At 44.2% G+C, this 20,914-nt stretch overlaps 1 protein-coding gene across 1 annotated transcript in view; it reads left to right on the top strand.

The window, feature by feature from the left end:
* Positions 1–20,914, top strand: part of SUFU (suppressor of fused homolog (Drosophila)) — an 85,231-nt gene that overhangs the window by 48,183 nt on the left and 16,134 nt on the right. Inside the window, exons 5-9 of the mRNA XM_010080567.1 lie at positions 1,385–1,457; positions 6,041–6,194; positions 7,716–7,827; positions 18,397–18,531; positions 20,002–20,140. Of these exons, the coding sequence (XP_010078869.1) occupies positions 1,385–1,457; positions 6,041–6,194; positions 7,716–7,827; positions 18,397–18,531; positions 20,002–20,140 (613 nt within the window). The remainder of the gene's footprint in view (positions 1–1,384; positions 1,458–6,040; positions 6,195–7,715; positions 7,828–18,396; positions 18,532–20,001; positions 20,141–20,914) is intronic.

Below are 20,914 nucleotides of genomic sequence, written 5' to 3'. Positions count from 1 at the left end.
ATATGTGTTCTGGGCACAGTCGTACACCATCTAGAGTCACAATGGCCTTTAATTGATTGATTGTTTGGAAGAGTCCAGCCTTTGCTGCAGGACTTCTTGAACTTTTCCCTTTCCAGGCACAAGTGCAGCTAGTTCATGTGAATGCCCCAGAGCGGAGTGAATTTGTCGAGCTGCAAGCTTTGTTTCTGAGACCTCAAGACAATAAACACTGCCTGCAGCTCCCTCTAAGTCAATACAGATATAGCATCCTTCTCCTCAGTCTGGTTTTTGGCTTTTGTGTTGTGGTACGAGCACCTTTCCAAGGATAAAATGAAACTCAAATGTGCATGATTCGAAGACAAAGTTGCAAATTACTAAGCCGCTGATGTAGAGACAAGGTAAAAGTCTCTTGCATCCCAGTGAGGGACTGAAGCTGGTGGCACCTCTGCAGTTAATAATTAACAGCTTCCAAAGTGATCTGAAAAAAGAGTGGCTATCAATGCATCTGAAAAGCTATAAAATATTAACTTTTATTGTTCCCACTCCAAGTGTTTTAGGAGACTGTAACACAGACAAGGCCAGAGGAGGGGGCTTTTGACTGCAATAACAAAGTATCTCATGAAAAAATGAAAATTTTTATGGCAATTCCAAACGACTTCAGTTTTTACTTCAAATGAAAAGCATCATCTAAGGTTGACTTCTGCAGTCTGCCTGCACTGTGACCCAAAGTGAAGTCTCCGAGTAGCTTATCTTCAGAGTAAACTGTTTCCTGTCACCTTTGTTGGGAAACATCTTGACCCTTCTGACTTTTATTGCTAATGAAAACAAAGATTTCACTGAACCATCTGAGTACTCAACCATTAAGTACCAACTGGGCAAAATGTCTATTGTGAGGATATTTATCAGAGCAATAAGCTTTTTATGGTACTGGACATGACTGCCGATCTCAGCAAAAAATGCAGTCCTGTTGGGACCCTGCTGCATCTTCAGATATGTAATAGAGGTGTAAATCTTGACCCCATGCCTTGCCTGTCTTTCTTAAACCTAGGTTACACTGGACTTCTCCATCCCAATTCAGTTACCTATAAGATTAAAACCCTGTTCAGTCTTGTATGAGTTAGCGGGTCCACAAAGGAGACAGCCTATGTCAATCCTGATGACTTTGCAAGACTTGGTGGTGCCAGACACTAGGCAGATAACAGCTAGGTTATGGAGGGCTTTCATTGTGCAGTTGGGAAATGTAAAGGACAAATGCATGCTATGGGATGTGTACACAACATAGGGGGGCTTCTGGGGTTGTTTTAAACTCTGTCTTGTGCTTCCTTCCTGCACAAGTCCACTCTAAGTACTCTGGGGAGTACTAGCTAAAGACCTTGTTTGGTTCATTATCTTTCTTTCTTTGTAGAGCTGGAGGCCCCTGGTTGATAACAGATATGCGAAGAGGAGAGACAATATTTGAGATTGACCCACATCTGCAAGTATGTCTTTAGTTTATAAAATGTCATGTCTTTTGTAGTGGCCAGGGAGAATTGGTTTAATGGTATAAAACAGTTCTATTATTTTCCATAAAGGTCCAAATCTTCTCTGTGTTTGCAGTAATCCTGGAAAAGTCTTAAAGACTCCCTTTGCTTTCTCAGAGGTGGTTCAAGAGTGCATGTGTCCAGTGCCAGGTGGATGGCGACTCTAGGAAGAAATTTAGAGAAGGGAGATGAGGAAAACAGAATCTCATATATAAGACAAATTGGTTAGGATTTTGAGTGCATGTTTTAGAAAGGAGGAAAACAGAAGAAGATAAAAGAACATAGAACAGTACAAGATTTAGAGATGATAGATCAGGAGATTCCTCCTTTGTTTTATATGTAAGCATAAGGAGATATAACAGGCACCCAAAACCACAAAGTAAAATTCTTTCACAGCAAATGTGACAGTCACATTCCTGTAGGATGTCACTTGAGGCTAAGTAGTTAGTGTGGTCTGAGAAATAATGGGAAGCCAAAAGTATCTCTTCCAGTTATTAATAAACCATGGAGAAATTAAACCACCTTCTTCAGAATTCAGATTCTGAATTCAGATCAGAATAGGACCTCTATGGAGGGGTTACCATCCCATGGACTACTGCTGATCTGTGCATTTGGGAGACACTTATGCATCCCTTAAACAGTGTTACGGTACTGGAGTACATGGGTCCCAGGCAAATCCAATGTGGTGCTGACCTTGCTTCAGTTGAATCACTGAGTATTCGCCTTTGACAGAGAACTTGTGGCTTAGCCTGGTAGGGCACGTGCATATGTGCACGTTTTGTACAAGCTATTGCATTTGCTTATGGTCTGCGTGTCTGCATCTGATTACCCTCAGTTGCCTCACAGTATCTTCTCTTTTGAAAGCTTAAGAACAAAACCAAATTCTGCATTTACTGTTTTTAAGGATTTGTTAATCTAAAATATCCCCAGTCTGAGAGACACACACACAAAAAAAAAATCTTCCACAAATGTCCCACAATGTGTGGGAGCTAATACAAGTCCTATGAAGTTTTTAGGATTTTCAAAATTTTGCCCTCTCCCCTCCTGGAGGGTGTTTGTCTGTTCTCTGCACACTGGTGATTCCTAATGATAACAGGGTTTTCTTCAGTTTACTGTAAATGAAAAGTAGCTCAGCTTACTGGAATCTGAGTCAGCCAAGGCAAGTTAAGGCAAATAAAGAGTACCTCTGCCTCGCCAGTGTGTCCTGCCACTGAAAGCTGCTATGTCTGTGGTCTTTCCGGACTTCCTCACTTTGAAGACATTCCTGTTTCTGTTCTCTCTTGCCCTTGCAGTAGTGCGTACACGCAGGTGTGTGTGTGTACCTCTTTCCTGCTCTGCTGCTGCAGCCCCTGGGGATTCGCAGCGCAAAACGTGCTGCTGCGGTGCCGAGTCCTGCAAAGAGCCTTCGCCGAGTGCAGGGAGCTGGGCTGGGTTCAGCCAGTGGTGCGCCTCCTGCTCTAATTGGTGGGGAAAGGATTAGCTTGGCATTTTCTCAGCGGTGGTACAGGGTGCGTGAGAGCTGAAAGGCAGCAGAGGAAGATAGGTGGAGGGGAGGGAGGGAGCAGGCAGAGAAAACAGACCACTTTCCCGGGAAAGAGCTTGTTTTGAGGCTGCATTGTCTCTTGTGGGAATTGGTTGAGGCCTAAACCCAGCCCTGGCAGCAGCAGCTGTACTTTCTGTTCGGAGTTGCTGAGAATGGATCCCAACTAAGATGTCATCCCAGGATGTCGGCAATTAACGCTGTGGCAACGCTGTCTGTTTTCTGTTCAGCCAGGCTTCCCTGTAGGCCATTCAGATTTCCCTGGCAGCACTGTCGAACAATCCCTGTTGGTCCCCATCTCTGCGCCGATTCTCTGTACTTTGCTTCTGTTTTAGCAGATATCTCAGAAGAGAATAAAGCTGATTTGAATTTCCTGAGTTGTGGTTGCTGCTCTGCGGGTCACACTGCAGTGCTCTGGCTCGTTTAGAAAGGGATCAATGACTTAGAAGAGCCTCAGAGCATCCCTCCCACATGCTGAGAGGAAAATGGGACAGAAACATCCGTTCTTTGAGGAAGGAAAAAGCTGAACCTCCTTTGCCCTGGGCTCCTCCAGCCTCCTGCTCAGGCTGCCCTTTCAAGGGAGGAAGAACAGCCCCTCAGCCCAGGAACATCTTTGCTGGCTAAAGATGGGGTAAAGCTGTGCATTGCCCCAGCTGAGAGTCTGCAATGGTTAGGGTCTTTTTTTGTTGTTTTTTTCTCCCTTTAATATTAATACTTGAAAACGTTATAAAACAGGCATGCAAATCAGGCTGCCTTAGGCCAGCTCGTTTCCATCAGCCCCCCTTGATCTCCAAGGGATGTGAACAGAGCAGCGCTTCGTCCCCCGAGGAAGTGCTCTGCAAACCAGCTGAGGTGCAGATGATGAGTCCCTTTTCCCCTCTCCAAAGGTCTGCGCACTGTCCGGAGGCCCCGACTGTGTCTGTGAGCAGGGGCCCTGGCTGCAGGGATGGAGAAGCACGTCCCACCAGAGCCTCTGCCCGATGGAGTCCTCAGGGCCCTCTGGGCTTTTCTGCTCCCTGCTCAAGGGCCAGTTTGGTGGCTCTCCCCTGCTTCTCCAGTCACTCAAATAAAAAATAACCATGCTGACAAGTTAAACCTCCCCATACCAGATGATTTGGGTCCTCACAGAGTGCTGCGGAGGGCTCCCGAAGGAGCTACGTGCTAAGTCTCACTTAGAGCATTATTTGCATATGTAGGATCAGATGTATTTTTGTTTATTTTTCCACAACTTCTATTTATGGGTGAAACAAGTAATTTTATAATTTTATAACAAAAGAAAAATCCCGGCAGATTTATTATTTCTCAGATTTTCCCATTATGTTTTCATAGAAGCCAGTTTCCCCTGATGCCGGAGGAAGATCCCTACGAGGAGTAGTCTTTCAGGGAAAGACAAAATGAAGGCAGTCTTTTGAATGCTCTAAATCAAAGTCAGGACTCCTCTGGTCCTACCCCCAGCCACAGGCTTTTGCCTCCACTTTTGGCCCAAAGAGCCAGTTCAGGGAGGTGTTGCAGCTGAAAAAAAAAAAAAAGGAGTTGGCTCAAGGGAGGGGGTAGAAGCACATGGAGGAGGGTGGACTGCAGCCACTGTGAATTACATCAGCTTGAACTGCTGTGCAACCACACCCTGAGTGCTTGTGCTTATCTTTGAGCTGCTCAAATCCTCTCTTGAATGGTCGCAAGAACAGGCAGTGCTCGTCCAAGAGCCCAGTGCAAGAGGAAGAGCTGGGCAAGAGGAAGAATGTTGTGGGTTTTAGTCTGAAAACTCCTTCTTAGGGAACAGATTTTGCAAAGCGCTGGATGCTCCCATGGTTGCTTGCCTCCAATGGCAAGGTCAAACTGGAGGTAGGAATAACAAGCAGAGAAATCTGCTCCTGTTGCACGTAACGCAGCTCTACTCTTTCCTCAAGTCTTCAAAGTTTCTGTCCCACAAGCGGTGGGCCTTATCGCCTATTCTGAGGTGATCAAGATGTAAGCAGTGAGATGGAGATGTTGCTAGTGCCACCAAGCACTACCAGGAGTGACAGCCCTTCAGAAGAGGGGAAAACGAGCCCCAGTGATGCAGTGCCAGGGGAGAGGTGACAGCAGTAAGGGCAGACCTTCCTTGGTGTAGCTCAGCCCTGAGTTTGTTCAGCTCAACATTACCCCCTTGTGGGACACAGGTGGAAATTCAGACCCATGCCAGCTCCCTGAGCAGGTAGGTGTCCTGTGGAAGTTTTGGCTGTAGCTAGGCCATCTTGCTGGCAGCAGATGCATGTGTCCTTGAGAAAATACATGGTGTCTGAGAGCATCCAGCTGCTTGCAGTAGGTGTGCGACACCTTCCTAGACCCAGACGGTGGTTACGTGCTTGGAAAGTCCAATTTGAAAGGGTGGGAGTTTGTGTATTTTGCAAAAGCTTTGATATTGTGAACAGACCCGTGTCTCCTTGCATGTTTGTCCTTTACTGAACACGCCAGCACATTGAAAAGCAGTGTTTTTCCGGGCAGTTTGCAAATGATGAACTCTTGTGAATGATGAGTCTCTCTGTGAGCTGTTTTCATTGTGGGACTCCTTGGTAAGCTTGGAAAGAGAACTTAAGTTTAGTTATTCAGGGGTTTGTTATAATTGACATGTAATAGGTAGACTGCCAAGCCATGCTTTGTTCGTGAGTGTATAGCTGGTGTAAACTGGAGCGAACGCTGAAAGAAGCAACCCTGCATACCCCAGGCCATTGATTTTTTTTTCCCTGCTTTGTGCCTGCCAGGGCCATGTAGTGAAGCAGTGGGGAAGGAGTAGGGATTCAGACCAACCTGCCATGGAAAAGGTTTGTTCCAGTTCAGATCAGCTCCCTGATTTCGCTCAGTGTGCAGGCACTGTTGGCTGATACATGAAAGCATGGGGGCCAGAGAGTGGAAACTGGCTGCAAAGGGGGACGGGCTGAAGGGTGGTTTCAGCAGGGTGGGTTCCAGCTCATGTTCAAGCCACACCCAAAAAAGTCTTCGGGTTTTGGATCTTTTCAAGCAGGAGAGAGTTGACAAAGGGATTGAGACAGATGGCTCAAACCTCAGTGGAGTGAGTGCCAAATGTGCCTGGGACGATCTCAGCCGGCCCCCAGAGGATGATGAAGACAGCAGGAGCATTTGCATTGGGAGCCAGCCGCGGCGGCTCTCCGGGAAAGGTAAGAGGTCCTGGACCGAGTCGCTGTCATGGCCTTTTGGCTTGTTTTCTGATGGGTCTGGGCAGTGGGCTGAGTCATGCAGCATTTGAGGGTTCATAACAAACACCACATTTACTGGAAGGCTCAGTGTGTCTTAGGGGAGCAAAATGGATTTTGGTGTGGCCTCTTTGATGAAGGCAGGAGAGAGGAAAACACATCTTTGCATTGTTTCATTTAAATGTTTATTTCCGTTTTTAAGCTATTTCTAATCAAAATCTGCAAAGTTAAACTGAGCACTGGGTGAAACCAGGACTGTAAACACCCGCAAGGTGAAAACTGCATTTTCCCAGTCTATGTTCCCTGTGTTCCCTTTTTAACATTTACTTTTTGGGTGGCAAGTTGGACTGACACTGTTGCTGTACCTGAACTCAAGTGATTCTTGCAAACATGGAACTCTGGAAAGAAGAAATAAAATATGATGGAGTTCCCCTTTGCAGTGAGATGCCATCTCAGGGTACAGAAGTCATAGCCATTACATATACTTGAAATGATGCATGTTGTCTTTCAAATGAGTGAAGTAATATAAAATTTGAGGGCTTGAGATTTCCTGTAATTAATAATGGTTTCCACAGGAATCGTATCTTACTTGTTTTTAAGACTGGTAAAAAAAAATATTTAACTGCATATAGGGTTCCTTCTGGCTTCTATACAAATGTTTTCAACAGCACTAGATCTAAAAAGGCCGTTTTCCCTCAGCTCTGCAACGAAAAGCCCAAGACAAGTATACATGGTGATACTTGTATATCCTTGAAATTATTTTGAAATAATTTGGATATTTTTTCTTTACCCATTTCCCACATTTCTCATAAAAAGTCCCACATTTCTCAGAAAAAGATGAAGAAACATCTAAGGTAGGAAAGCATCCTATTAAAGTATTTGGCCAATAAACATAGGAAAATTAGTAAGTAAAAAGACTGCATCTGAAGTGCATAATTTGCAGTTTATTTTCAAATGTGAGTTTGAAGTTAAAGTTTGCATAAAATGGCTTTCTTTTGTGAATCTTGTAAATTAATCAACAGAGTTGCAAAAACTGGGGAGCCTCCTTGCACTCATTTGGTAAAGAAACAAATTCTTGTTATGTCTAACGGGAAAAGGGACTTCCAGCGCAAAGGCTGGAAGTGTCAGGAGGTTCTGTGAGAGCTGCAGAAACAGCAAACACGTCGTTTATGAAAGGATACAAAACTGCTCAGAATTTCCTCATCAGGAGGGCACAGTACCAAAGGTTCCAGCTCTCCGTGCCTGACATAACATCATAGCCCAAACCAAGAGAATTCAAGCTGACTTTATAAAGTGAAATAACTCCTAAGGTGCAGGAAGAGCTGTTAAGAATTCACCCTTAGCATCTCTTCATTTTGTTCTGAAGGGGAAGAGTGTAGATGAAACACAGCATAGAAACAGACCTTGAAAAAAAAAGCTGATGTCTCGTTGTGTCTGTGGTGTTTCTAGGGACTCTAAATCATGTTAAAAAAATTCTCTTTACAGATACGGAACAAATCAGGGAGACTTTGCGGAGAGGGCTTGAGATTAACAGCAAACCTGTTCTACCTCCAATAAATGCACAAAGACAGAATGGGTTGAACCATGACCGAGCACCGTAAGTTTCCCCGTGCACCCTCAGATGGTGGGAGGTGGGAGGCAACAGAGCTCAGCATGGAAAACAGAGTTAAAGCTCGGTGGGAAAAGACTTGGTAAGGGGAGAGGAAGGCTAGCAACAAATACTTGCAAAGCACAAGGATAGAGGGAGGAGAGTTGTTAAGGTTGGGTTAATGGGGTAGTACTCAGGAGGGCAGATTTCGAGAGGGGTTCCTTGCTGGTGCAGAGCAGCTCTGAGTGTGTTGTACTGTGGTGAGCAGTGCTATGGCATCCAAAGAGATAGGTGGCACAGATGAGTGTTTGCCAATATTTTTGCCTGAGCATTTTGTTTTCAAGCTCATAATTACAAACCTTTTGGTTAAAATGTTATTTTTTTTTTTTAAGTGACTTTAGTCTTGCCTTGCTTAAGCAGGCAGGTACTGGCAGTAATTATATGCCAATACCACCCTGGTCTCTTAATAGTCTGTAGACTAACAGGTGACTTAAGTGTGACTAGGTTGGCCTGTAGATCTCTCCTCATTTGAAACTTTTGACTTCCAATTAATCTATAGGAAATTACCTGTGGTTTCAAGCCATCTGCAGTTATCTGCACTTCTGTCCTTCTGGGTTTCTCCCCATCCCCTTTTAGGCTTATTACAGTTGCTAGTTAAATGTCTTCCCATCAGTTTTAGTGTTTTCATCTGAATGATACAGAAAGGCGTGCATCTTTGCTGCACTCTTTCATCGTGGTATTTCCTTTGGTTTCCTATTCTATAATGAACATTTGTGCTTTCTTGTTCCAAGAGTAAAGATCATAATGAAACCAGCTTTTTCCTGTAGTGCCAGGCAGGAACAGTATCGTGCTCTGTTTCAGTTCTTGTTTCTTTCTTGATTCAAGCATTTCATGAGAAAAATATTCCTCATATTTGGTTAGGACTCTGATATCTTTTCCTGTTGCATTTCGTGGGTGACTTCTGATTTGCCTTACTTATGAATGTCACTGAGTTGTCCAATCCTTTGGGGGAAGTATTATGTCAATTGCCGATGCTGTGTACTAATAAGTAATATGACATATTCGTGCTTACCAAAAAAAAAAATCTCAAGTGGCTTTATTATTGCTTTAGGAATAATCTTACTTTTGCTTTGTCATAATTACATGGAACCAGATTCTGACCTGCCTCAGATTTTGAGTAGTACTTCCCTGCCTGAAAGTTGGTCCCACTGGACCATTGGTTGGTCCTGTTGGCCTGACTGAAAAAAAAATAAATTATACCATCTGTTTTGCACAAATCACAGCCAACCTAGGAAGGCTCAAAAGTATTGAGCAGGATTTCTCACAGATGCTGGGCTTGTGCATGAATCTGCATGCCCAGTAAAAGCTCTGAGTTTGCAGTGGTTGGGGACAACCAGAAACATTTGGGGTGCACATCAGGTCAGGGAGGCAGCTGATGGGTAAGCCTCAATGCTGAGAGGCAGTTGTTGCTTAGATAAGAAAGCTTTACGTTATTCAGGGTAAGATAAACAGAGATACACTCAAGACAGAGTGGTGAAAGGTTAGCAGAGGTCTAAGATGAAGCACACAAATATTTACCTGAGTTTTTAACTGTTCTAAGACAGAGAGGAAGGCAGGTCAAATTCAGAGGCTCATATCTGTGACAGTGCTCTTTGTTGCAAATCTCTGTTACCTGTAGCAGCTGTGCACCCACCCTGCCTGAAGCCTGAGTGGTAGGAAAGGCTGGTTACCAGTGTTTGCCTCCTAGAAGATAAATACATTGCTCTGAGGTCTGCGGTTACCACTGTGGAAACTGATAGCTAGCCTGTTTCTCTGTAACAGCAATTAGGAAAGAGCTAGCAGCTCTGTGTCTTGCCTGCTGTTAGTCTGGTGATCGTATTGGAGGGATAGAGGAGATCTCAATTTAAAACAGCAGTGTGGCCTAGCACTTTCTTCCTCCATCTTACTGACTACTTTGAGAAGAGTTTGGAAAAGGTCTTTTTCTACTTGTGCAGTGGCTTCTCTTCTCCAATTCGTGTAGCAGACACAATGGGACTTGTTCAATACCTTGACTATACTGAGAGGGGTCGTTTGTGCTGCAAAGCAGTGTTTACTCACAACCTCTAACTAACTGGTACTTAAATCAGACCTGATGATTGGCCTTACTGTGGCTAAAACTTGTCAGTCAACATATTTTCCAGAACAGTGTGGTACAGATGAAGCAGAAGACGAAGATCTTACTAGGTTTCAGCCTTTCCTAATACACTGTCTCAGCATGTCTTGCGCGTTTGAGCAAAGTTGCTCAATGTGCTATTAAGTACGTGAGCATGATCTGGAGACTCTCATCTCCAGCTGCTGCAGAGGGATATAACTTAAATGAGTTCAGCTTTTGCATGTAGTAATATATCTGCATCCATGTTCCCTACAGTACCTGCAGTGGCAGAGGCTGAGACACAAAAGGCACAAAACCCAGTGCAGATATAGTCATTTCGTAAGACGTACAAGCATCTGAGATGAAGGACAGCTCTGCACATAGATCTAGTCCTTCTGGTGCGGTCCTTGCTTGGGCCTGGTAGGGCTGGGACTCAGTTCTGTCCTTCACTGTAAATCTTGTGTAGTCAAAGGCAAGTCATTTAGCTCTTGAGCTTCAGTTCTGAATTTATACAATGGGACTAATAACAATGTCATCTTCTTGAGGCACCACAAGGATAAATATGTAATGATTATGAGGTGCTGGCTGATGGGAAGCAGGCTTGTGTGTAATCATATCCTGCACTGTACACACCAGACCATAAAATATCAAACCTGTGGTTCGTTGCAAGGGTCCTGTGAATAATTGTTGCATTAGAGGCTCCTCAAGATCTTGACAGAAACACTCTGTTGGGGCATGGCAAATTGTTCCAAATCTACTTTCCATAGGGAGCCCTGCAGACCCCAGGCCATCAAATTTGCACCCAGCTGACTTTAGGATGTTAAATCTGACACAGACTCTAATGGCTTCGTGCAGAAGAGGCACGTGCTGTTTATTTATCATAGATTTGCAGCCACCAACTGCTTTCCTGGTAGCTTTCTTCCCTTTCTTTTATCCTAACCCTACCACCCACACACAATAATCTATCAGGGTTTAAAGCAGACAACCTGTTCTGCATTCAGCATCACAAAATAATATCAGAAACACTCAAACTTTTGAATATTTATTTGTATAAAATGTGGAGGATCCAGATTCCATACAAATTTCCCAGTCTTTGTGTAGTTACAGTTTTCAGCGCTTATGCAAAAGCCTCACATTTGTTGCAGACAGGGCTTGATTCAGTGTTCTTGCTCCAGCAAAACACATACATCCATGTTAAGCATGCATATTACCGGTTGTTCACTGTCCCAGGGTCCTGTGAAAAAAAAGTTCCTTTGAGAAAAAGCTGTTTTCTGTCAAAACTCTGCTGGGCAGCTGTAGTACTTTGATTCATTATTGTTATTACTGTAGACTGTGTAGCCCTTTTTCTCCTAAGAATATGAATAAAAGCACTCTTAATGCCTAAAACTGCATCGGACATCTGTTTCTCAAAATTACTGTTAGCTCAGTTCATAAGCAGCCATTAAATCAGTTTGTACGCATTAAACAAAAGAACATGTAAATTAATCTTTGGAAATATGACTAATCATTTTGGCCATAGGTAACATAATACTCTTGATTACTGCTTGGAAAAATTAGACGTGTATGAATACAGGTGTACTTTACAGTGGCGCATTATTTATTTCTTAGGACCTATGAGCTTAGTAGGTGCTGCTCAGACAGACAGAAAGGCAAGGCTGCCACTCTCCTGAACCCTGCAGGTTCACTCTGGTTGGATACAGTGAGCTGTTACGCGTGGGGAATGTTTAGATGTCAGATTAAGCACTGTTGCTGTTAAGACCTCAGTGGGCTGGAAGCTCCAGATGTCAAAGTTCACTGACACTTGTGGAGCATTGCTTGTTTCGCTATTTCATTTCTTGATGTAGTAAGTTCTAGGGCTGAGTCTTTAATTGTCCCTGGCAGTTAGCTCTGTGCTCTTGTGTGAGGTAGGTACGTGGCATCTCCACTTTACAGATGAAGACAGATGAGTTAATTTGCCACAGCTGCAGTGAGAGACAGGGTTGGGATAGGGGAATTCTTGACCTTTTCCACCCCTCAAGGGTCCCCTTGATCACGCAGTGTTGCTGAAAGTGATGTTTTTCTGCCCCTTGGCTGACTCAGACCATTCTACTGCTCCTGTCAGCTGAAGTATGGAGTAGAAACCTAGAGCTAGCACACTGCATTACTGCGCTGTTGGGGCTAAGATTATCAGTAATTGCTACATTTCATTGTGCCAGGATTTAAGTAATGCCCAGTGTCTGAAGGTGAGGCTTGAGTGGTAGAAAAAGGTCTGCCAAGGCTGTGTTACTTTGACTAGGCTTTTCCAGCATCTCTCCGCTGCTTATCACTCTCCCTCTTCTCAAGAAGGACGAAGCGGTGTGGTTCAACATGCGTGATTCCTGTGTTTCTGTCTGGGAATTCCCAGATAACTGTGTGTGCGCTGGTCCCCTCATGCACCATGGTTATTTGTCCAGGGACCCACAACAGATGCCCCAGGGACCTCAAATCCTATCTGCAGTCAATTTCCAGGCAGAAAGACAGGTTGTGTCTAGGGGAACTTGAACATATGGTAGCTCTGTGCCCGTTTGCTAATTCCATCCAGCCCTGACCAGTTTCCAGCTGTGCAGGGAAATGAAGGCAGGTTCCTGGCAAACAGAGCAGGCAACAACCCTCCGGCAGGTGGGGCTGGCAGGACTGTCCTGGCTGTGACCTTCTGGTGCACTGTACCCTGAGCATCTCAGGTTGTTGCCCTTCCCTTTTGGGAAGAGGGAGGAGTTGTGTCACTCCAGAAGTCCTCCCTAGATAACCCCAGACTGTCACACGCTGTGCCTGGTTTGGAGCGTATGAGTAACAGTGGCACCACTCGCAGGACTGGAGTCCACTGCCCAAGTAGTTCCTCAGACTTGGTAAATAGGTCATGCTGATTTCTCCTTTCAGTGAGTAACATTGGGTTAACGCACATTAACAAGCTCCATCTGAGCAGTATTTCTGAGGAAGCTCTGATGGTAATATCAAGATGTAGGATTTGCTTCGAGGCAAGCGTGCACTTTGCTTCTCCTAATTGCACTGGGTTGGGATTGCTGCTTTATTTGGGTGGAGGGGAGCTGTTGTCTGTGTAGCTGGTTTCCTGTCTTCAGTTCTTGGAGGCAAACTTTTACATAAAGGGAAGCATTTCAGCATTCTCTGAAACTGTCTAGTTCTGGCTGGACTTTCTGATTCTGCAACCACTAAACAGTAAGTTTCCAATCCAGTCCTGCTTATTTAGGCACGCTCTCATTGAGACGCCATTCAGTGGTGTCTTGCTTGAGTAAGGAATGCTGAATGGGGGGAGGCAATATACTTTAGGGAGTGTCTCTCAGCGTGAGTGCTGGGTGACAAGCCTGCGAACTAGAAAAGCAAATGTCTGGAAAACCAGTGTCAGTAGAAGTGCAGAGCGATCACCATGCTAATAATTTGCACTTCTACATAGCTTTCCCCATCTAAGAATCTAAAAGTACTTTGCAAACATTGACTTAATCCTTGCAACACCCCTACGTGGAAGAATGTCTCAGTTTTACAGATGGGGAACCTGAAGCATAAAAAGAGCTGTTAGATTTTGCCCGGGAATCTGCAGGGTGCCAGTACCACAGCCTGAATCTCTCAATCCCAGTTCAGCTGCAGGTCTGGAACAGTCTGGCTCCTCCAAGCACTCAAGGTAGTTATGCAGCTTTCCAAAGGGATATGTGAGTGGCAAGAAGATTGTTGCTACTGGCGTTGTCCTTGGAGCCCTTCTGTACCAGGAAATGTACCCAGAACATCTTCACCATCCGGTTTAACCAGGATGATGAGCACCCAGGTCTGAGCACTCCATCTAGCCTTGTCCCAGTGTGACCACAGCAGGAGCTGTGTAACCATGTCCTCCCCATTTCTGCACTTGCCTCTGTGCATCTGTGGCGTGTCCCGTAACTCTGTGTGCCAAGATGCTTAGGGCTCTTTCCCACAACTTCTGGTTTGCCCTTCAGGGGAAACTGTGGGAAAGACACTGGAAGATTGCTGGCACTTAAGTGATCTTTGACCATATCTTCATTAGGGAGTAAGGAGGTTTGAAATAGCCACAGCTGGAAAGGGAAGAAAGGAGGGGGGGAAAAGGAAAAAAAAAAATGACCCAACCTTTCTCTCCCAGCTATGTAAGCTTGTGCTTATGGTTTGCATTCACTAACTCGGGGTGCTGGGTTTTGTACCAAGGAAGCAAGGAGCAGTGACTGTAACTTGGGTTAGTGATATAGTGGGCACCCACTCCTATGAAGAGCCCCTGCCGTGGCCAGCTTCCAACAGTGTGTCCTTTGTGATTTTGGTACCTGGGAGGGTAACTTGGAAATGCAATGAAATTATCCTCCATGTCAGTGACAGAGCCTGGGAGGGAATTGGGACCTCTTTCTGTGACAGATCCGTGAGATTAAGCGCTCTGATCATAAAGCAAAACACAAGTGCAAGAATAAATAAACCTTTCTTAATCCGATCAACCTGGTTATTCTTGAATCCCATAAAATAACTGCCAGTGGGGTTGCTTGAGAAGAGGTTGCTATAAACATGACTTTTGAGGAAGGGACATCCAAACTTTGTGCAACCCAGTGATTGCATTGGCAGTTTTCCAGGATCCCCACAGGCTGCTGCTAATTGGCATAAAATTAAGCAGATTGCAGCCACCCTCATCTTTAATACAAAGAGAGGGCCCCCGGGAGGCTACAGGTTCCAGCGTGTGGCTGCTCACATCAAGAAGGAGCACAGCACACTGGGACGCACAGTCTCCTTGGGCCCCTTCTCCCTGTTGACAGAGGTCTGGGGAAGCTGCAGGATGCATTGGACACCTTTGCAATGGTTTGACCACCCCTCTCTCTTTCAAGAAAAAAACCCCAACCAAATCAAATATGGCTTTGGTTAAGTTCATGGACTGTTAATCAGCATTCACGGGATTTAAAAATAAAAAAACCCCAACAAACGTAATTTCCTCCCTCTCTCCTCCACCCAGAAGCAGACTACTGGTAGAAACCAAAGCTGGAAAAAATAGTTGAAAGTCAGCTAAAGTCACCTTGGTAACTGCAGCAATACACTTGCCCAGAACAGGAGACTTCAAACCCAACTACAAACAGCTTTAAAGAAACAAAAAGAATGTAATCATCTAAAGAATTAATCTGACAACTGCCCACGTTTACACCTCCCACAAGCTCCCAATCAGAGGGAAATGCATTTTAATCTCCTCCAGCTCCCCTCCAGTTACACAAAACATGAGATGTGCTGTCCTTAAACTGGGGCATTTCCGGCGTGCTGCTTCCATTTAAATCTACTGCCTTTCCTAATGCAGCAGCCCTGGCTTTTGCAGACTTGTTTTTTCTGGACCCTGAGAAACATTAAATTTTTTGTGTGGGTTGGATGAAGTATTAAATCTGGGATAGACAAGGTTTGCAACATTTTACGTGATTGTCACTAGATCTTAGTCATAACAAATAAAACTCCACTGGTTTTTGCAGCTGATTTATTTGGTGATGGGGTGGAGGAAGCAAAGGCTTATGGGTAACACACAGTCATAAAACCAGGGTTGTTAGTGTTAGCAAACTTTTTTCTACATTTTCTTCTGAGGGTGAAAACTACAAGCTGTGGATGGCAATGTGTGTTACAACATGAACTTTTTATTAATAACAACCTAGAAGTCCTGCTGACCCTTCATCTGGGTCATCATCCTTTGGAAGGGTCAGCACAAGGATTTCCATTCACAAAGGGTGAATTTTAATGGGTCTTGCCGAGTCCCTGTCATGCGACATTTCAGAGTGTGAAAGTGATGGCACAGTGGCCTCTTCATGTGTTATGTGCAGTCCACAAAACACAACTCTTGTTTCAAAAGGTATAGCTTAGATGGAAGGTTATTTGGTTTCTGCTATTGGAGTTTTGCCCTTAAGTAGCTGAAATTGTGTGAGCTCCACTAAAGTGAAACAAGAAACACGTAAACCGTGACTATTTTGGAAAAGTTTTTTAGAAAGGATTAATAATTTCATGTCATTCAAAGCATTAACTACCATTTTGCTTCACTCCTTCACCTTTTTGACAGAAGGGCTGGTTACTTATTAATGTGAAGTCATAATTATTGACAGCCTTAAAGTCATGACAGTTCCGTTTGATAGTTATACATTAGTCAACATCTTCTCTTGAGCGTATAATGACAAACAGAATTTGCTGTTTTTAATAAGACTTAGAGAGCTTTGCCCCTTGCCTCCAGAATATTGTCGTCATTCCTATTATTGCATTAACAACCGGAGGCTGTTTCCCCTCCGGACTGCAGCCCCATTGTGCTAGCAGCTGTACTGGCTAGCATGGTGGAAATCTGAAAACCCACCTTCATCTCAGGGGGTTTGGAGCCCAGGGGTGTGGGGAACTGTCCTGCAGCTGTCTGTCCTTCCAAAGCATGAACCTACAGCAGCGACTGCCTGGGAGGCTGCGTTATGGGATGTGGCTGGCGCACTTAGGCAGTCCAGGTGAGAAGGGCACAGGCTCTTGTCTGTAGCAATAACAGTGCTGTAAAGCTCCTGCTCTGCTCCAGTAAACTCCGGAACTGCATTTAATGAGTGCAAGCTTATGGCCTGCTTGAAAATCATGCGCTGTTAATGGCTGACCCTTTTGGTAGGGATTGATAATGAATGATTTGAAGCGGTAGACCACAGGCTGACTTTCCCACAGCTCACTGTGTGTACAAGATCTGATAAAGAAGTTGAGGCAAAGCTTAGCTTAAGGTCAACTGATCGTTAATCAACTGTAACTGCAAGTCTCAGGTAATCAGCCTGCAAAATGTTGCCCACTCCACTCTTTGAAGACCCCACCTACAAAGAGCTGTAAAATGTTTGCTGAAGTAGATTAAACACAGCTTTAAGTGCCACCTATGGACTACAAAGCATGTTGTGTCTTTGCTTCAGGGTTAACCCCCGAGACTGACACTCTGATAACTGTCAGTCCATCAGCCCACCCCCATGCATAAGCTGAATTCTGACCTACTGTGTCCTTGCGGGGCCCATTATTGCTTTTTTTGAGATGCTAAGGCAGAACATGGGACACTTTTTACAGTTTTTATCTTTCAGGGAGCAGAGAGGCTTTGATTTTTTTTCCTCGGTGTCTCTGACCTGGCTATACAGGGTATTTGCAGGAAGGCACTGTGCGACAGTTTAGCTTGTATCCTCATTTCAGAGTGGGCAGCTCAGTAGCCTGGGTGAAAAGCTCCCCTGGAACTAGTTGATCTGCCAGAGGCAATAGGCTGGTCTGCTTTGGAAGCCACACTGAACTGTACTACTATGTGTGTGGTGGATGGGAGTCATTTTGGGACAGCACCCAAATGTAAAATCAATTTGAGGTGTGATCTAAGTCAGCTCATGAGGGTCAAGCTGTTTCTTTACAATTATTTCCAGATGTATGTTAAAGATGGTTGTGCTTGGGTGGAGGAAGGATCTAGGCTTGTTCTAACAGTGTTCCAAGTGGAGCCACAGCCTGATAGTCTTGTTTGGCTTTTCGTCTGTCTGGCATGATGGAGCCACATTGCAATATGGCATCTTTAGCTCCTGCCTGCTTTCCCCGTCCCCCTCCTCTGATGATTCTGAAACTATCTTAAGAAAGTCTTACCTCTATTATTGTGGAACCCCAGGTCACAAAAAGATAAATCACATATCAGACACATCACATCAGTCCATGTCTTTGAACATATAAAGTGTTTATGGTCAAGTATTTTGAGATACACCAGCATTCTGTCTGGCAAAGTTCCTAATCATGTAACAACATAACCTTTAGTCTTAGCTTCACAGTACGCTGGCCTTGCAGAAGTGAATGAAAAAATAAGAAAGCAAACCTGCATTGTCTTAAAGCAGCCCCACTTACAAGGGAAAGCAATCTGCAGATGTCCTAGTCATCACATGTAGAGTCCATCTTTTGGCTGTTGCACTTGATGCTGGTGGAAGCAGAGTGTACTCAAAATCTTTGGTTGAACTGCAGAAAGAAATTATTGGGATACAATTGAAGGGATGCCTCAGACTTCAAAGATATGTGAGCAAGGGTGTAAGGGACTGGACAACTCTTTCCTGCAGACTACTGCCTAAAAAAATCCTGAAGATAAAGCAAAAGCAGCGGGGAGCGCACACCTAGCAATTCTTCCAAGCCAATTTATGGTGGTTTGGGGTTTTAGAGTGTAGCTTGCTCCAGTTTTTCCCTGAAATTTTATTTCTTGTATGCTGGGAAGGGATGCACCATGTGTGTGCACCAATTCAGATCCTAGGTTGTCAAATCAAGGTGAAGAACTGCATTCTGCGACTGATAGTCTGAGAGAGGCTTTGTCTCTGTAGGGGTGATGAAAACTCACATGTGTCTTCATAACAGTTTGTTCCTGTGTCCTTCAATATTTGCACAGTTGCTCTGAAACGCAGCAGAAGTAGCACACAGCACTGGGAACCTAAATATATGCATTTTGTCTCCTCTCTTAGAAGCCGTAAGGACAGTTTAGAAAGCGAGAGCTCAGCAGCTATCATTCCTCATGAGCTAATCCGCACGAGGCAGCTGGAGAGCGTACACCTGAAATTTAACCAGGAGTCCGGAGCTCTCATTCCCCTCTGTCTAAGGTGAGTGAAGCCGTCGTCCTCCTCAGCTTGTGCTAACATGCCGCTTTTGTCTTGTGGCATTGTTTCACCATACAGACATGCATGCAATGGGTCTTTAAAGGCCAGAGCTGAGATATTTTGCCAAAACACATTAGAAACAGATGATTCTCTGCATGTGTGTTCGTCGTGGTAAGATTGTTTCTGATTCTTTTTATGTCCTCCAGTATTTTGAGTGCTGAAATAGGACAGGGTTAGTATAGGGATTTTTTTATTGTTTAATGCTGGCAACTCTGTGATAAAGAAGAGATGTTTTAATATATTCTGACAAAGAAAACTCTCAAGTTGTTAATTCTGTCTTACAGACTCAGACACAAGCGGTTGTGCAAAGCCTGTTTGCAGTCAGTTTATGCATGCAAGTGTGTTTTTAGACAAATTATGTAGCTTGCTTGATTGAAGGAACAAAACACTGCATGCACGCTCTACACATTGTCTGTTGAAGGTTCTGGCTGTGCATATCACTGTAAATGACTTTTCTAGGTTTCCACAATTTCATTCGGCACTATTTTTAAAAATACCTGTGGCAAATATTGTCCTTAACATAAAGATGAACTGTGGGGTAGAGACAAATGATTGCTAATGAGTTACACGTCTGTAGTATCAGAGTTAGCAGCAGCAGGTGCACACTCACCTGTGCCTGTTGAGAAACCAATGGGATAGTTAACATGAACATATTTTATTTTACATCACAAATGCCTGAACAGTATGTCCTGATCGGTTACCACGGTTCAGCTGACCAGCAGTAACTCATCAAGCAACTGTGACTTTGTTAGCACTATATATCTTACCTCAAGTTTTCCCCTTTGCCTGTTGGAAGCCATGCATGTGTGTCATACATGCGCTGAGCCTAAAGAGCAGAGCCATGGATTTTCCCTGTGGAAAGCACTGAATGCAAAAAAGAGGGAAGTAATACCATAGATGGTCACATATGTATATTTTCTAGGCATTTGCTTAAGTAATACAGGTTACATTTGTCAAGCATCAGGGCAATGGATTACTAGGTGTTGTCATGGTAGTTAAATTTGGCCCCCCAGATGAGCCTGCTTAGAAAAGCATCTTCACATTCCCACATGATGTGGAGACTGGATTCTCTTCTGCAGCTTTCATCTTACTGGAAGACTGTCAGTCCTCTGCCCTTACATACATTGGCACCTCATCAGGGGGATAGGCATGCAGTGGGATTTAGATGTGTTCTAGTTCTGTAACAAGGCCCTGAGACTAAGGGGAGAGATAAGGAGGAACTCCCTGCCTCAGAAGGAGGCTTGTGACCTGCTTTGTGGAGCAAATCATTCATATATTCCTGAAAAATGAATAGTTGCTGCCTTCAAAATGGTTTCCCATGCTGATGTCAGAAGCTACAGTGATATATCTTTATCATTCTGCTCAGTGCTGCTCATACCCTCTCAATTCAAACACATATGTTTTATTCCCCAGGGGAAGGCTCTTACATGGACGGCACTTTACATATAAAAGTATTACAGGGGATACAGCAATCACGTTTGTATCAACGGGAGTAGAAGGAGCCTTTGCTACAGAAGAGCACCCCTATGCAGCACATGGACCTTGGTTACAAGTGAGAGAGCCTCCTTCCTTTTTCTCCGCCTTCCTCATTTACTGTGTCCTGAAAATGATCCTGCTAACGGCTTATGTGGTTTAAAAGTGTAACAAACCTGTATTTTCTGCTGCAATTCTCTCATAGCTCTTGCATAATATTTTCAGTAATTATGGACTCAAAAAATAATGAACTGTTGCTATTTATATTAATGCAACTCAAATTGATCACCAGTGGCTGGAAAGTTCAAAAATAATCTGTGAATACAGTAGTGTCCATTTCCTGGAGTCAGTGAACACTTTACAGGCTGTATTTACTCGTGATTTCTTCCAGAAGGGAATTTGGGGAGGCAGAGTGGAATGACCTAAACAAGAATGGAGCCAGGGCAGAAGAGCTAGAAAGCTGTGGGACTGTGATCCTACAGAGCCAAAATCTCAGTTTTACATCATCTCTAATAGGAGAGCAGCACAGAGAGCACTGCTTCTTTCAGTTAGCTCTTTCCTATTGATTCTTTGACAAAAGCTTGTGGTTGCTTGAAGCACCCACACAGATTCTGCACCCAGATTTTTCTTGTATCACAGATTTTCCTTAGAAATTCCCCATCTGTTTGCTGTTGAGGGTCAGCCCTACAGAACAGTGATGCACTAATAATATGATGGTGTAGCACTATTCTAACCTTGAATTTTTTCATGGTTATAAACATATTGCGAAAATAAAAAAGCTTTAGAGAATGTGTTTATGCAGAAGAGCCCATCTCTGAGGGACTATATGCATGCAGTACGTCTCTGCCTTCAC

The sequence above is a fragment of the Pterocles gutturalis genome, unplaced genomic scaffold, assembly GCF_000699245.1.
Source record: "Pterocles gutturalis isolate BGI_N339 unplaced genomic scaffold, ASM69924v1 scaffold23289, whole genome shotgun sequence".
NCBI lineage: Eukaryota > Metazoa > Chordata > Aves > Pterocliformes > Pteroclidae > Pterocles > Pterocles gutturalis.
Note: the sequence above shows the minus strand (reverse complement) of the source record. Positions and strands in the feature narration are given on the sequence as shown.